Source organism: Aethalodelphis obliquidens, unplaced genomic scaffold (genome assembly GCF_003676395.1).
Source record: "Aethalodelphis obliquidens isolate GAN/ISIS:26980383/991018 unplaced genomic scaffold, ASM367639v1 scaffold46, whole genome shotgun sequence".
Classification (NCBI taxonomy): Eukaryota; Metazoa; Chordata; class Mammalia; order Artiodactyla; family Delphinidae; genus Aethalodelphis; species Aethalodelphis obliquidens.
The window spans coordinates 782,390-798,160 of NW_020837990.1; the positions used below are offsets into that span (position 1 = coordinate 782,390).

Sequence of the window (15,771 nt, forward strand, 5' to 3'; positions counted from 1 at the left end):
AGAGTTCCTGTTGCCCCACAGCCTTGTCAGCATGACCTTGTCAGTGTTTTAGATTTTAGCCATTTTAATAGTTGTGTGGTGGTATGTCATTGTTGTTTCAATTTGCAATTCCTCAATAACATATGACATTAAGCATATTTTAATATACGTATTTCCATCCATATATCTTCTGTAGTGAAGTGTCCATTCAGATCATTTGTCTTTTTTTGTTTGTTTGTTTTTTCGGTACGCGGGCCTCTCACTGTTGTGGCCTCTCCCGTTGCGGAGCACAGGCTCCAGACGCGCAGGCTCAGCGGCCATGGCTCACGGGCCCAGCCGCTCCGCAGCATGTGGGATCTTCTCGGACCGGGGCATGAACCCGTGTCCCCTGCATCGGCAGGCGGACTCTCAACCACTGCGCCACCAGGGAAGCCCAGAGCATCTCGTTTTTGACTGGACTCAGACTTAGAAGTAGAAGCTCTCAGGGCGGACAGCCTCTGTCTCACGACAATCTGTTCCTGGCGTTTTTCTTTGGGCTCCTTCATTCTTTAGGCCAAAAGTTTAGCATATTCTGTAGCCTCTTCCTTATTCTTCTCAGTATGCTGTTTCTTCAGAGCAATACACCTGTGTTTATGTTGCAGAACACGTGGAGTAACAAGACGCTGAATTTTAGGTGCTTTAGTCCTAGGTTTCTTACCTTCTTTGTTTAGGGGCTTTCTCAAAACGTACGGATGGACATCATGCTCTTTAGAGAGATTGAAAAGTTTGCAGATTCTCCAAGTTCTTTTGGGCCCCAGGCGACGAGGCACAGTAGTATCAGTGAGTCCAAGAATATCCTTCTCCCCTTTTTTTACGCTGACCAAATTGAGAACACTCAGATTGGCATCCACAATGCAACCCCGTACAGATTTGTGCTTTCTTTCTCCAGTCCTCCTCGGTCTGTAACAGGAATGCCCCTTATTCAGTGGCAGGCAGACTCGGCCATTGGTCAAGACACACTGCTTCATGAGGGAAGCTTGTTTGTCGTTCCCCCCACTGATTCGGACCACATAACCCTTCCATTCTTCACCCAGAGCGTCAGCAGCAACTTCCGTGGCCATATGCTTCTCATAAAAGGTATGAAGTTTTCGTTCATCATCCACTTCAATGAGCTTCCGGCAGTCAGTGGCCGGGAAAGAGATGTTCAGCTTCATCCTGAAGCAGCCGACTGCCTCCAAGGTGCCACAAAAAGAGCAGTCTATTATTCTTGATTAACAAAAAATAGTGTAAACATCTCTCTAAGTTAATTCATTTACTACATCATTTTTCTTGTCAGAATAATATTTCATGGAATGAATATAGCAGTGTTCATTTAACCGGTATCTTACTGCTGGGTTTATAGATCCATTCTAATTGTTGGTATTGCACACGGTGTAGAGGTGAACCATCTTGTAACTGAATCTTTGTGTGCAATCTTATTTTCTCAGTATACATTTCTAGAAGTGGAATAGCTAGATCAAGGAGTTCTTATGTTTTTTGAAGATTTTGTTATTTATTAAAATTGTTCTACAGAAAATTTCTCCCAGTTTATATTCTGATTAGCAGTACAGAGAAAGCATCTATTTCCCCAGTCTCTTAAGTAGGTATTATAAAATGCTTTAGAAATGGAAATAGCTTCTTTTTTCTTCTGAATACAAAAATAACTCATGCTTATGCTATCATTTAAAGCTGTGTGCAAATTGAAAGGTTAAAAACAATATTTCATTCTTTTAATTTGTATTTCTTCGATTGTTAATGAAGTTAAACACTTTGTCAAGAAAAATAACTTTAGTCCCGTTTAAATAACATTAATATAATGGATATGTAATAAATGTGCCATGATAGTATTCATAAAACATCATTTGAATATTTGGTATTCACATAGTACTTTGCTGGGTATTACCTAAATATGTATAGAAGAGTCAATCGCTAACCACTAAGAAATCACAGTCCAAGAAAATCAACAGTCAACAAATGTTTATTGAGTGTCTACTATTTGCCTGGAACTATGTTTTTTTATAACAACTTTACTGAGATATAATTAACATACAATGAACTGTACATAGTTAAGTGTACAATTTGATAATCTCTAACGTATGCATGTACCTGGGAAACCATCACCACAATCACCTTGTTTCCTATCTCTTAGGTTCATTCTTCTTTGTTTTCTGATGTCCTTTGTCTTGAATACCACTGTTTCATATATTTTGTCTGGTTTTCTAGTTATTCAAGGGAGGAGGGTATATCTAGTCCCTACTGCTGCATCTTGGTTGATGATGAAAGCATGCCTGGACTATTCTAAGTGCTGGATCTAGTAGAGGGAACAAAATGGACAAAATCCTTGGCTTCAAACAGCCTACATTCTAGAGGGGGGTGGCAGACAATAAACATATGAAAAAACTTAATTTGCATAAATAAATGATTTCAGAAAATGTGTGTCAATAAAATAAGATGGTAATGTGATAGAGATGCAGTAAAGGCGTCTCTGGGGAGGTGACATTTGAGGAGATGACTTATGAGAAAGAGGCTGTCACTTGAAGAGCTAACATAAGAGTGCTCCAGGATAAGGATATATGACAAGTCCAAGGGCCCCCAAACAGAAATAAGTTTGACTTACTTGATAGGACAGATACAAGGCCAGTGCAGTTGGAATGTATCTGAGATGGGAGATGAAGTTGGTGTGGTAGGTAGGCTGAGCTTAGAGTAAACGGGTCTTGTAGGTCAGTGCTCCAGTTACCAACTGCTGCATAGCACAGAACAACAACAATCGTGAACCATGCTCATGAAGCTGGGGGTGCCTGGGGTGAGCTAGGCGGCCCTTGCTAAGGGTCTTGTGTGGTTGCAGTCAGGTGGTGGCTCGGGCTGGGGTCATCTCAAAGCTTCTTCATCCCCCTGTCGAGAGCCTGGGCTGTTTAGACGAATAACTGGAGGATGGAACATTCCTGGCTCCTGGGCACCCTCTCTCTCTCTCTCTCTCTCTCTGGTATCTCCACATGGACTTAGGGTAGCCCAATTTTGTACATGGTGGCTAAAGGTTTTGAGAGCAAGTATATCAACAGAAACTGGAAGAAGCTTCAGGGTATTTCCAAACCTAGCTTTGAAGTCACACAATGTCACTCCCACCACATTTGGTTCATCGAGGTAGTCACAAAGATTCACCCAGGTCCAAGGGGAAGGAACATAAATTCTTCTTATTGGAAGAGCATCACATAATGTGTGGATATGTTCTTAAATCACCACACTCATGACAAAGAGTTTGGATTATATTTTTACAGTGGGAAGCCATTGGTGGGTTTTTAACGAGGGAATGATACGCAATGATTTACAATTTTAAAAGACCAATCTGTCAGGATTATTTAGATGCAAAATCAGCATTCAAGCATCGATCGCATTATTATATACCAGCAAAAACAATTAGAAAATAAAATATGAAAACATAATACCATTTACAAGACTGTTTTAAAAATACCAACTACCTAGGAATAAATCCAACAAAAAAATGTGTAAGACCTTTATGCAGAAAACTACAAACATTTTTTGAGAGAAACTAAAGACTAAATAAATGGATATACTATTTTCCAGGATTGTAAGACCAATTACTATAAAGATGTCAGTTTTTCTCAAATTGGTCCATAGTTTCAATGCAATAGCAATCAAAATACCCACAGCTTTTTCTGTAGAATTTGACAAGTTAATTCTAAAATGTATATGGAAATGTGAAGGATTAAGAATAGCAAGCCACTCTTGAAGAAGGAGGAGGAAGAAAGAAAGAGGAGGAGGGACTTTCTGTACTTGATATAGACTTATCATAAAGCCAGTGTGACCCACTATTAAGGCAGTGTGATATTGCCACAAGGAACACAAATAGAAAAATGGATACATGGACCAATGTAACAGAAGAGCCCAGAAATAGACCCATGCACATATGGACACTTGATTTATGTCAAAGAGACATAAATGCCTTTTTTTGGCATTGCAAAAAAAGGAAGGAAAGGATGGTCTTTTCAGTAAATGGAGTTGGAGTAATTGTGTATCCACATGGAAAGGAGGAAGGAAAGAAGGGAGGGGGAGGCATATACTCCACAGAAGTACTTGCACATATGCACTGGGAGACATGTACAAGAATGTTTGTAGCAGCGTTATTCATAACATCCTAATTTAGAGACAACCCAAAGATTCAACAGTAGGATGGATAAATAAAATGTGATATGTTCATAAAACAGATTATTTTACAGCAACAAAAATGAATAAACTGCAGCCTCATAGAGAATAGATGAATCTTAGTTAAAAACATAATATTGAATGAAAGAAGCCAGACACAGAATACATGTGATTTCATTTCCAAAAAATTCAAAACCAGGGAAAACTTTTAGCGATGTATAATCAAGTGATAAAACTATAAAGAAAGGCAAGTCAGGATAGTGACTTTACGAGGGAGATAGGGGTTAACATTGGGAAGGGATTGTAAGGTAGGTCTTCTAACGTGCTGGCTATATTCTATTTCCTGTCTTGGGTGGTGATTATATAGTATTTGTTTCATAATTCATATAGTAGTTGTACACGTACGTTTTATGTACTCCCCTATATGCACGTTATATTGCACAAGAAAAAAGTTTTAAAATACCAAGTTCATTCTGGCTACTGTGTAAGCAGGCAAGTATGCAAGTGGGAAGTCCAGTTGTCCAGTAAAGACATGATGGAGGCTTGGACCAGGGTTGAGAAGTAGTCAGATTTAGGAAATAGTTTAGAGGTACAGGTAACGGGACTTGATATGGAATTTGAAGGGCAAAAAGATAAAGCAACAAACACACTGACAGTCATAAAACACAGCAAGAGAGTATGCAACAGAATTAACTAAGCTTCTGAAACAGAGAACATTAATGTGAAGTGCTAAGTCGTGTGAATGGGTATTAGATGGAGGACTTCTGTCCAACAGATTAGGGAAGGCTTCATAGAAAAGCTGGGAAAACAAACACTTGACTCAGATTGTGGAGGAAACGGATAAGGGGTGATACGGTTAAAGGGAGTAGCGTATATTTACAGGTGGAAGATTTGTATTGTTGTGCACTCTTTGGCCCATTATTATATTTTTGAGACGTTTCATATATTATCTCTCAAATAAGATTTTATCTACTTATGACTACCATTTAGATCCACAATAAAAGGTGTAGCATATTACTTCAATCAGGACTCATTCCATAAGTCCTGATTAAACCATGAAGTCTTGAACAAGTATATCGCACAACTTCTGGAACCCAGGAGCGGCCACAGGAAGCCAACACGATGATCACATGGTCCTGGTGGACTATATAGCAGTGCCTCTGTACTATGGAACACATATTAATAGCTTTTACATTATTGGCTTCGTTTGAACTTCAGGGTGTTAACGGAAATTTTATTATTTTATTTTTAAAATATTTTTTAATAGATTTATTTTTGGCTGCGTTGGGTTTTCGTTGCTGCGCACGGGCTTTCTCTAGTTGCGGCGAGCGGGGGCTACTCTTCGTTGTGGTGCGCGGGCTTCTCATTGCAGTGGCTTCTCTTGTCGCGGAGCACGGGCTCTAGGCGCGTGGGCTTCAGTAGTTGTGGCACGCAGGCTCAGTAGTTGTGGCTCGCGGGCTTAGTTGCTCGGCAGCATGTGGGATCTTCCCGGACCAGGGTTCGAACCCTTGTCCCCTGCACTGGCAGGCGGATTCTCAACCACTGCGCCACCAGGGAAGCCCAGAAATTTTATTTTTTTTTTATTTTTATTTATTTATTTTTTTTGTGGTACCTGGGCCTCTCACTGTTGTGGCCTCTCCCGTTGCGGAGCACAGGTTCCAGACGCGCAGGCTCAGTGGCCATGGCTCACAGACCCAGCCGCTCCGCGGCATGTGGGATCCTCCCAGACCGGGGCACGAACCCATGTCCCCTGCATCGGCAGGCGGACTCTCAACCACTGCGCCACCAGGGAAGCCCAGAAATTTTATTTTTGATACAAGATTTTCTCATTGGATAGACTGATGGGTGTGGGAATAAAGGTGGGGTATATAGAAATAATGTCTAGAAACAGAAGTTTGTGGGAAGGGAGACTTCTCAGTCAACCCACTTCATCTAGGAAGGCTTCCTGAATGAGTCAGAGTTGATTTGAGAATCATCCAGAATTAACAGTAGAAGGAGGGAGGATTTTTTTTTCAGGCTTGTGGTAAAATGAGAGCGGGAGAAGCAATGATTTTAAAACTCCTTGCAGTTTCTGATTTCATTATGATTCTAGGCATGTCACTCCCGTTCATACACCTTATGACATTAAAAAACTTACTGTTGGGCTGAATGATAGTGAATTTTGCTTTGATAGGTGTTTGAGCTTCCACTAGAGCCCTTAAGAGAATTGGAAATGAGAACACTGAACCAGAAGTGGAGAGAAAGCGACAAAGGTAAGATTCTATTAATGAGAGTACAGGCAAAGTGAGATGACACTCACTTTGTGAGTGTGTGACACTCACAAAGTGAGATGAGCTAATGCTCATACATGTTTATGTGAACCAGGCACCATTCTAAGGGTTTTATCTGTATTAACACATTTATTCTCATGACAATACTGTGAGGTCATCCTCATTTTACAGATGAAGAAACCAAGGCCCTGAGAGGTTAGGCACATAAGTTGGCTGAGGTTGCAGAATTGGAATTTGAAGCCAGGTATTCTGACTCTAGATTTCATACACTTAACTGAGGTGCTAGACTTTATCTTTTATTTAGTTATTTATTTTTGGAAGGATGTGAAATATTTATTTTTTAAATTTTTATTGGAGTATAGATGCTTTACACTGTTGTGTTAGTTTTAGGTGTACAGCAAAGTGAATCAGTTATACATATACTATATATTTTTCTTAGAAAAAGAGGAAGAGATAGCATAAATGTTGGAATTTCTTTGTTTCTTCATATTGCTAACATAAACTACAGTGACATTTTAATATGACATACGGAGACAATCATCTCCTCTACTTCAACCCTATTGCTTATTCCTTTGGCTTTCCAATGACAACCATGTCATTCTCTGGAGTGATTCTGAGTTTAAAATGTAGCTGACCTTAGCTCTATTTAAAAAAAAAAAAACCTAAAATATATTTGCTATTTAAAAAAACATTGCATAGCTTATTCATATTTGAACAAAAAAATCAGCTGGGGCCTTCAAGTTAAAGCTCCAAGATAAACAATTAGATTTTTGGCTTTGAAGAATATTGAAATACCTTACAGTGATGTATTGGACTTGGGGTGTTAATGTTCATTAAACTGCAGCATGTTATGGAGGTCCAGGCGCGCTTACCACTAATTACCGGAGGTCACAACAGCTGTCATAATTGACAGTTTTCTTTTTAGCCTCCTTACACTTGAGAGCATGAAACACTGTGGCAAAAACATGCAACTTCCAAATTAGGGCGGATGGATAATGGTACTGTAAAGTAACTGTTCTGCTGAGCTCGGGAGTTCCTACCTATTTAAGTTGTAGACAAACCGTGCAAGCGCAATAAAGACATCTAACTATTCTACAAATCGTCACACCCACCCAGATTAACTAGAAAATAGATCAGAACTGGAATCAGAGTTGCTCTTCAAATAATGCGCTTGGATTTCTTGAAAAGCTACGCCGCAGGAACTCTAACCCTGGTCCCCAAATGCTTTTTAAAGTCTTCCCCAGAAACCCTCCCCCTGCAGCCTCGGCGCCTTCCTAGCTGTGCCCTGCGCAGGGCTCCCCAGCCTCCGCCCTGGACGTCAGCCTCTGCACCCCGAGGCCAGTTCCGAGTGGGGAGCGGCAGAGCGGAGGGAGAGGCGAGCGAGCGAGCGAAATGGTCAAGTCCTCCTTAACTCTGGGCCCCCTCGCGGGCCTCACCCCTCCTCCCAGGGGCTGAGATTGGAGAGGAAGTGGGAAGGCTTCAATCGGTTCCTCACACCAGCGCCCTCATGCCCCCACCCTACTCTTCGGCTCGGGGCTTCGGCGCGCCTCACCGCCGCCCCTCGCCCCGGGAGAGGAGCGGGCGGCGCGGCCGGGCTCGCGGTGAGAGGCCTGGGGCGGCAAGCGGCCTCCGTGGGGCCGCCAGAGCCCGCACCCGTCCGCCCGCTGGAGAGCCAGGCCCGAGGGCAGCCCCGGAGTCCGCGGAGGCCGGATGCGCGGGCGCGTCACTTCCGGGCGGTGCAGCGGCGGCCGCTTGGAAGATGGCTGCGCCCTGTGGCTCGGAGCTGCCCGCCAACTCGCCGCTAAAAATCCCGAAGATGGAGGTGCTCTCCCCGGCTTCTCCTGGTGGCCTAAGCGACGGAAATCCATCGCTCTCCGACCCTTCCACGCCTCGGGGTGCCTCCCCGCTCGGGCCGGGCAGTGCGGCGGGCTCGGGGGCAGCGGCGTCCGGGGGTCTCGGGCTGGGGCTGGGGGGCCGCAGCGCCGCCTCGTCCTCGGTCTCCTTCTCCCCTGGTGGCGGCGGTGGCGGGGCTGCGGCAGCCGCCGCCGCCGCCTGCCGAGGCATGTCGTGGACGCCGGCCGAGACGAACGCGCTCATCGCAGTGTGGGGCAACGAGCGGCTGGTGGAGGCGCGGTACCAGCAGCTGGAGGGAGCCGGCACGGTGTTCGGCAGCAAGGCCCCCGGGCCAGCCATGTACGAGCGCGTGTCCCGGGCCCTGGCAGAGCTGGGCTACGAGCGGACCCCGTCCCAGTGCCGGGAGCGCATCAAGGTAACCGGCCGCCCGGCCTGGGGCAGCGAACCAGAGGCAGAGAGAAGGCGGGGAAGCGGGCCTCGGGGGCGGGGGCCGGTCTGAGCGCAGGGCTCCCCTCCGGGGCCCGGTGGGCGATTCGCATCTCCTCCGCCTTTTTCTTCTCTCCCTGGGAAGGGGGCTTTTTTCCAGATGGCCGCCAGCCCGTAGGTTTCCTGAGTTTGAAGTTGGGCGTGCCTGCCGCCGCCCCTCTTTCTTGCCAATTGAGGATGTTCTTGCGCTCTGAAGTTGGTAGTTTCTCATTGTGCGGCGGGCGGCGGTCCCCGTGCTGCCCGCGCCTCTCGCCCCCACCGCCGGGGCCCCTCGCTTTGTTCTAGGCCGGGGGCTCCTAGGCAGAGGCTTACCGGCCGGGGCGGGATGGAGCAAGGGTAGAAGAGCGGGGCCGCTGAGCCCCCAGTTTAGGAATTTTCAAGTGAGTGGCAGGGGCAGAGCCGTACGAAAGGCGCCTTCGGACGATGGCCTTTGTGTCAGTCGTCTTGTTTCCGACTTGAGCTTGCTTCTAACTCGAAGGGCGACCAAGTCTTGAGATGCTTTGGAGAATTGGAAAGGCTCGGTTGTAGCCAGATAGTGTATTGCTTTCGTGGAGTTAGGAGCACACAGTTAGCCTGGCTGGTAGTTGGTCTGGAATTTGGAGTGTGATGCCTGCAGAGTTAGGTTGGTTTGAGGCCCTGCTATGTTTCTGACTAAACTCCTTGAAAGCCCGTTTTCCCCTGCTTTAGCTGTTGTGCCGGCTGCGGTGACAAGTAAAGTTCTCACTGTGCATTTGGCCATCCTTGTGTACCTGAATGTTTAAATACAGAGGCTTAATTTAGGCTAGAAATTTCACCTCCAGCCGGGTTATCGTTTTGCTCTTGCTACTGACTTTTAATCTAGGAGTTCAGATTTGTAGTCTTGGCAGATACGGAGTTGTTTTTTAGGTAAGCTGGTTCCCTCTTCACAGTGTCTGCTAAAAGATTCTGGTAGGATTCTTGCTCCCAGTTTTCACGGAACTCCTTCTTGTTCAGAGTTATAGTATCTGTGTGCTTCTGGCAGGGATGACACTTTTTGGGGAACTCCTTGGGGGGTAGAAACCCAGTAAGAACTATCATGCTCACACTAGAAAAGGACATTGCTCCAAAGTTCCAGAGATCTTGGCTCAAGTAGTGTTCATCTGAGGACATTGTTGCTTAGAAAATTTGGTCCAGAGACCAAGATATTTCAAACCTATTAACTGTTGTTCAGGGAATTTGACACCCATTTCTCAATTACAAAATTAAATTGGTTTACCTGATAACATGTACCTCTGGGTTCCGTCCCCCCCCCCCCGCCTTTTTTGAACAAGGATGTTATTAAAGTGATAGTTAATAGGTAGGATTAAAGTAGTAGCTAATAGTAGCCACTGTTCTCTGAATCTCACTTGTTGTTCTGTTCAAGGTTAAATTTGGGGGAGAGTTTTTGCATTGTACTGTTTAGCATCTATCCATGAACTTTTCTTGAGTTTAGAAGTGCACTTTAGGTATTTGTCATTTTTCTAGCTTTATTGATTTTTGTCCATAGAAATTTCCCAATCAAAAGGAAACAGTGTCTTATCCAAAACTCACTACTTATAAATCTCACTGGTTATAAAATTGTTTCTCAAATAACCAGGAGATCTTTAGTTGGGTTGCATCTTTGTCCGGTTATGAGAAACATAACCTAAAGCAAGGAAAGGAGATAAAGTGTCTCTGAAGAATTTTTAAAAGAGGATTGTCTTATCTGTCTCCAAACAGATAAGATCAAATTGACCTCAAGCTCTTTTGACTATTTTGAGACTATATAGATGACGGTGATGGGTTCTCTGATCCACAGCAGCAGTTGGCAAGGAGGGTAGATAACTGTTTTTTGTTTTCTTTTTTAAGTGCTCTACTCCTTAAGTCTGATTTCAGCCAAGGAACCAGACTTCTTCATTAACAATGTAGGTCTTTCCTGCTGGAATTATAAGCTCCGTAAGGACAAGTTCTGGTCTCTCTTATTCACAACAGTATTTCCAGTGCCTAGCACATAGTAGGCACTGGATACATATTTGTTAAGTTCACCAAATAAACTAAGTCTAGAAGGAGAATTTTGGAAAGTATAGAAATCTAAAGCAGTGTTACTCAAACTTTAACCCCAAAACATAGACTTTGAAACCCAATTTGAAAAAACTGCATTAAAAACTAAGCTCTGTCCCTCTAGGAGGCTTAATATGAATGTAATCTTAAGCATAGAAGGACACGTAGTAGCTTTACACAGTTATGAGGTGGATGTCCAAGTACTCCAGATTACATTTATGAAAATAAAAACACAACCTTAGAAAATTCTCAGAGAATCCCAAACCCCTGAAACAAATCTTTCGATCCTAGTTTCAGAAATGCCAATTTAGAACAAGTAATTCAGAAATCTCCTTCACTTTATCGTGTTAATGAGAACTGCAAAAAGAAATTAAGTAATCCTTTTGCTTGAGAATTTGAAAAATAGAAACAAAGTAGTGCAGTAAGATATGGACCTGGAAACACATCTTGTTTAGGCTAATGTAGCTCACTTAAGTGTGAACTCATGTCAGAGGCTCCCAGGGAAGGAACACCATGTGTGTCAATTACATTTCTGGTCAAATGTATTTAAATATCTATCAAAATTCAATTATGAAGACCCAGTAAATAATTTCTTCTAAATTTGAAAGGAAGCATGATACATAGTAACTTCAGTTTTTCCCTGAAACTTTCCCTTAATCATAGTTTCAATATATTGATGTAGCAGCCTTCACCTCATCATGTGAAGGCAACAGCAAGCTGAGTCCTGTCGCAGCCTCTTCGCAGACCACCTTCCTGAGTAACCTTAAAGCACGTCACTTCCAGTCTCTGGACTGTGCCTCAGTCCTCTTATCTATACAGTGAAAGTATTAAAGTTTTAAATATTGAAATTGAATTAATGACTCTTGGATTTTGCTACCAAAGTACTATTTTTAAATACTCTCCAAGAAAATATGTATATTTCTAAGCACACAGAATTTTAACTTAAAGTCAGATATAAACTTTTTTTTATTGCTGCAAAGACTTTCATTTTGAAGTCTGACATGTCCTGTTATTGGTATTTGTTCGGCCATTTGGATAAAATGGATGTGTTTGAGACTGCCTTGCTACACATGTTATTGTTTGGTTCTAAAGTTTTGTTGCCTTTTGTTCGTTTGCCAGAAGAAATTTAGTCTGCTAGCAATTTCAGCCTAATTTTGGAGTCAGATTAACAAATAGGTGGTTTTCTGTTCTTTTCTGTAGACCTTGTCTTCATATCTCCATTCGCCAAATACTTGAGTGTTTACTGTCTGCTAGATGTTAGGACGAAGAACTGTAATGTACAGTCCGAGAGCTTACAGTGCAGTTGAAGTCTGTAAACACACAACCAAAGTTAAAAAGCTGTACAAGACAACACAGGGGATAGTATGCAGTGCAGTACTTGATTGAGTGTCGAATGACAGAAGCAGACAATAAGTGTGATAACTGCAAAGGAGGGAGAGATCTCAGCACAGTCCATACTGTAGTAGTTGAAAGACCTATCTAGACTTGGAATTCATGGAAGCATTCACTTCTGAGCCAGATGCTGTATTCACACTTCAGTCAGCTAATCTGATGCACTGCAAAGCCCATTCTCAAGCCCCATATTTTTGGGTGTTCTCCAAAAATTTGCCTCTTGAGGTTTGGCTTTATGTCTTTGAAACAGATGTGTACTTTTAGCTCTCCCTCAAGTTGAAATGCAAGGTGATTGTATGACCTGAAAAACTTGTTTTTGCTGGATCAATGCTGGTTGCCCATCAGGTAAATTTAAAAGTGGTAGGGAGTCTTCTGCCTAGTAAACAAGATGATTAATCTTTTAGGGACTTTGCTTAGATCTGTTCATCATAATTAATCATAATCTTTGGAACAAATATTGTACTTTAGCAGACAAATCACAGTATAGTATATGTGGTCTTCATTTTAGCTATCAAGACTTGTCATTATTTGTCTGTGAGAACCAATAGGGCAAAGATAACTTGGAGCCCAAAGATACCATTGTCCCTGTTTAAGCATTTTAAGACTGTGTATCTCTGAGGACTCTTCTCTGGTGTTTGCAGACAAGACTTTCCTTCTGCATTATCGTTGAAAGATTTTCCAGAAATACGGTATACCACTCAGAGAGTTGGTAAGATTTAGTGAGATTTGTCTCCTTCCATTTCTGTTGTTCTAAAGTCATTGCCACCCGAAAGCTTGTGCGTTCCAGTGTTTTTGTCTGCTTCTGAATCTGACAAAGGCTTGATATGTATCCTAAAAGAATAGACCACCCTAGACTCCTAGCCATACATTTATATTTAGGCTTTCAGTTTTGGAGGTAAGGGATCTAGTAAGCACATGTTAAAACTGTGCATGAACAGGCAGGCATCTGAGTTTATTTCCTGGAGTTTTGGGAAGTCTACTGAAGAGTGGAGTGAAATATTCTGGATCCTTCATTAAGAGGATATATAAAAGGAAAAAAAATTAGAAAATCCATAGTACAAAACAGTGTAGTTCAATAAAACTTTCTGTAATGGTGGAAATTTTCTGTATCTGCTGCAGTTTGGTGTGATAGCCACCAGCCACATGTGGCTGTTGAGCTTTTGGAATGTGGCTAGTGTGCTTGAGGAACTGAATTTTTAATTATATTTCATTTTAGTTAATTAATTTTTAAATTATAAATAACTACATGTGGCTGCTAGTGGCTACCATATTGAACAATGTAGGTAAAAAGTTATTATTCAGAATATTAAAGAAGTCTTTATTTTATGAAAGGATTCTCTTGGCTATACACTCAAACCTCCAAAAGGAGCTCAAAGTTTCTTCTTGCCCTCCCTGTCTCTTTACCCCTGAGTAGGAGGAACCTCGTAGAAGTCAAGAGATATAGTCCACCATCACAGGAAGAGGAACTTTTCCTGTAAGGAATAAAGTATTATAACCTGAGTTGGCTGGAGCAAACCATGTCATATTCTTGGTTCTCTAGGACAGTGCTGTCCAATAGAACCTTCTGTGGTGATTTGAGTGTTCCGTATCTACACTCTCCAGCAGCCACTGTGCAGTAGCCACTGGCCACAGGTGGTGATTGAACACTTGAAATGTGACTGTGAAACCAAATTTTTAATCTCAATTAATTTAAATTTAAATAGCCATATGTGGCTAGCTAGTGGCAATTACATTCGCCAGAACAGCTTTGGAATAATGATGATCAAACTTTTTTGCTTATGTAGTCCCCAAAGAGTTTTGAAATCCGTGCACTCTTGAACATTTTAAAGCTGACATTAAAATTTTTTCATCATATGTTTGAAAGTTTATGGGAAATTAACAGGATATAGGACATATTAAATCTAGTATAAGATGAGTAAGATGAGAATTGGCTGTAAAATTTATTGAATAATGTACCCTGAATCTGAAAGATTCACTCCAATTCTTATCTATAGGTTTTATGAAATATACCTTGAAAATGTTGATGATCAGACAGTATTCCACTTACATTTAAAAATAAACAATATCACTAACCTATATTCCTTTGGCTATTCTAAATTCAGCAGCCAAGCTTCATGCCTAAAAAATACATGCAAGACTGAGAATGACAGGAATCCCTAAGGTTTAAGGTGCCTTGATCAGTCATTAAAAAAGGCATATAGGTACCACAATTAAAGACCACTGCTTTAGAACTTTGAGCGTCTTTTCGATATCCTTCTTGGTAGATGTAGAGGGCCTGGGCCCTCGAATTCCACTGTCCATAGGAAACAGGAGAGAGGTGTGGAGCTTAACGGTTGGCTGAAGTCCAAGCACCTGGGGGAGGATTTGGAAATCTTACCCATTCCCTGTCATCAGACTATTCTGACAGATTCATCACAGGGTTTCTTTAAATACTAAGGTCTGAAATAAGGACTTCATTTCTTTTTATTACTCACCAGCAGATACTAGAGTGCCTCCTGTGGGAGGCCCTGGAAATACAGCAGTGTACCATTTACTGCCAAGGCGTCCGCCTTCCAGGGCAGGAGTCAGGCTGCTAAAGCGCCAGTACTGTGACCACGGCCCAGGTGTTGTGTGGACGTTAGGCTCATGGTGCTGCAGGCACACACAGGGAGGGCATGTCAATTTAGGCTTTCAGGAAGTGGATCGCGAGGGTGAGGGGGGACTACACTGGGCAGAAGAGAATAGAGATGGATCACTAGTTGGGGTAAAAGCCCAGAGGCAGCATGGCCTAGAGTGGTGCAAACTGCAGATACAGTGAAATCTATTTTGTCCAAGAATCCAAAGTTGGAAGCATCCAAATAATGCAGTTCCAAACATTTTAAGTGATCAGCTATTTAAAAAGTCATGCCTTTCCGTTGAAGAACAGTTTGCCGTAGCGCATGAAGGTATGCTGTAGACACCATGAGTGACTGTTTGGTGGTGTCATCAAGGACCTTGTCAAAGGGTGGAGCCGATAGTTTTGGGATAACCGCGGACATACCAATTCTAGAAATTTATATGTTTTGATAAATAACTTTTATAGTTTGAATTGCAGTTATGCAAATACCCATTATCTAGCTCATTCCTTAATTTATATACTAGAAAGAAAAAACAAAGCAATGCATCATTTTGAACATACAACAAGAAGAAATATATTTTACCCTGTGGCCTAGTACTCACGTAACATACGTATATGTGCATAAATATATACATGTATATGTATAACTGAAACAAACTTCACAAAATAATAATGCTTATATAGCATTTACTATGTGTCATCCACTGTTCTTAGTGCTTTACAAATATTAACTTATTTAACCCACATAATGACACTATACTTAACTGTGCAGTACTCTCTGGTATGTTCCATCCTCTTTGAATGCAGATCTTCTAGCCCCAGCGCCTCTTGAGTAACGTAAGTCTGCAGTGCAGCATGTGCCGGCACCTGGCAGGGCCTCTTTCTCCAGCTCCCCACCACACCGCCAGTGCTTTTCAGCATTGCCTCCCCTGGCACCCCGGCCCCTCTGGTACGTCATCTTTCCTCTACCCCAGCCGC

The 15,771-nt window shown here is 42.5% G+C and overlaps 1 protein-coding gene and 1 pseudogene across 6 annotated transcripts in view; one reads left to right on the forward strand and one right to left on the reverse strand.

Moving 5' to 3' along the window:
- Positions 1 to 483: 483 nt before the first annotated feature.
- Positions 484 to 1,698, reverse strand: LOC113606981 (40S ribosomal protein S6 pseudogene; annotated as a pseudogene).
- Positions 1,699 to 6,842: 5,144 nt separating this feature from the next.
- Positions 6,843 to 15,771, forward strand: part of MSANTD2 (Myb/SANT DNA binding domain containing 2) — a 29,700-nt gene continuing 20,771 nt past the window's right edge. For 2 of the 6 annotated variants that reach the window (XR_003427782.1, XM_027081941.1), the window contains exon 1: positions 6,843 to 8,697. Coding sequence is in view for 4 of the 6 variants with exons in the window: in XM_027081941.1 (XP_026937742.1) it covers positions 7,936 to 8,697 (762 nt within the window). In the remaining 2 variants the exon portion in view is untranslated. The remainder of the gene's footprint in view (positions 8,698 to 15,771) is intronic. The other 4 variants (XM_027081942.1, XM_027081938.1, XM_027081937.1 and 1 more) reach the window with 4 other exon arrangements.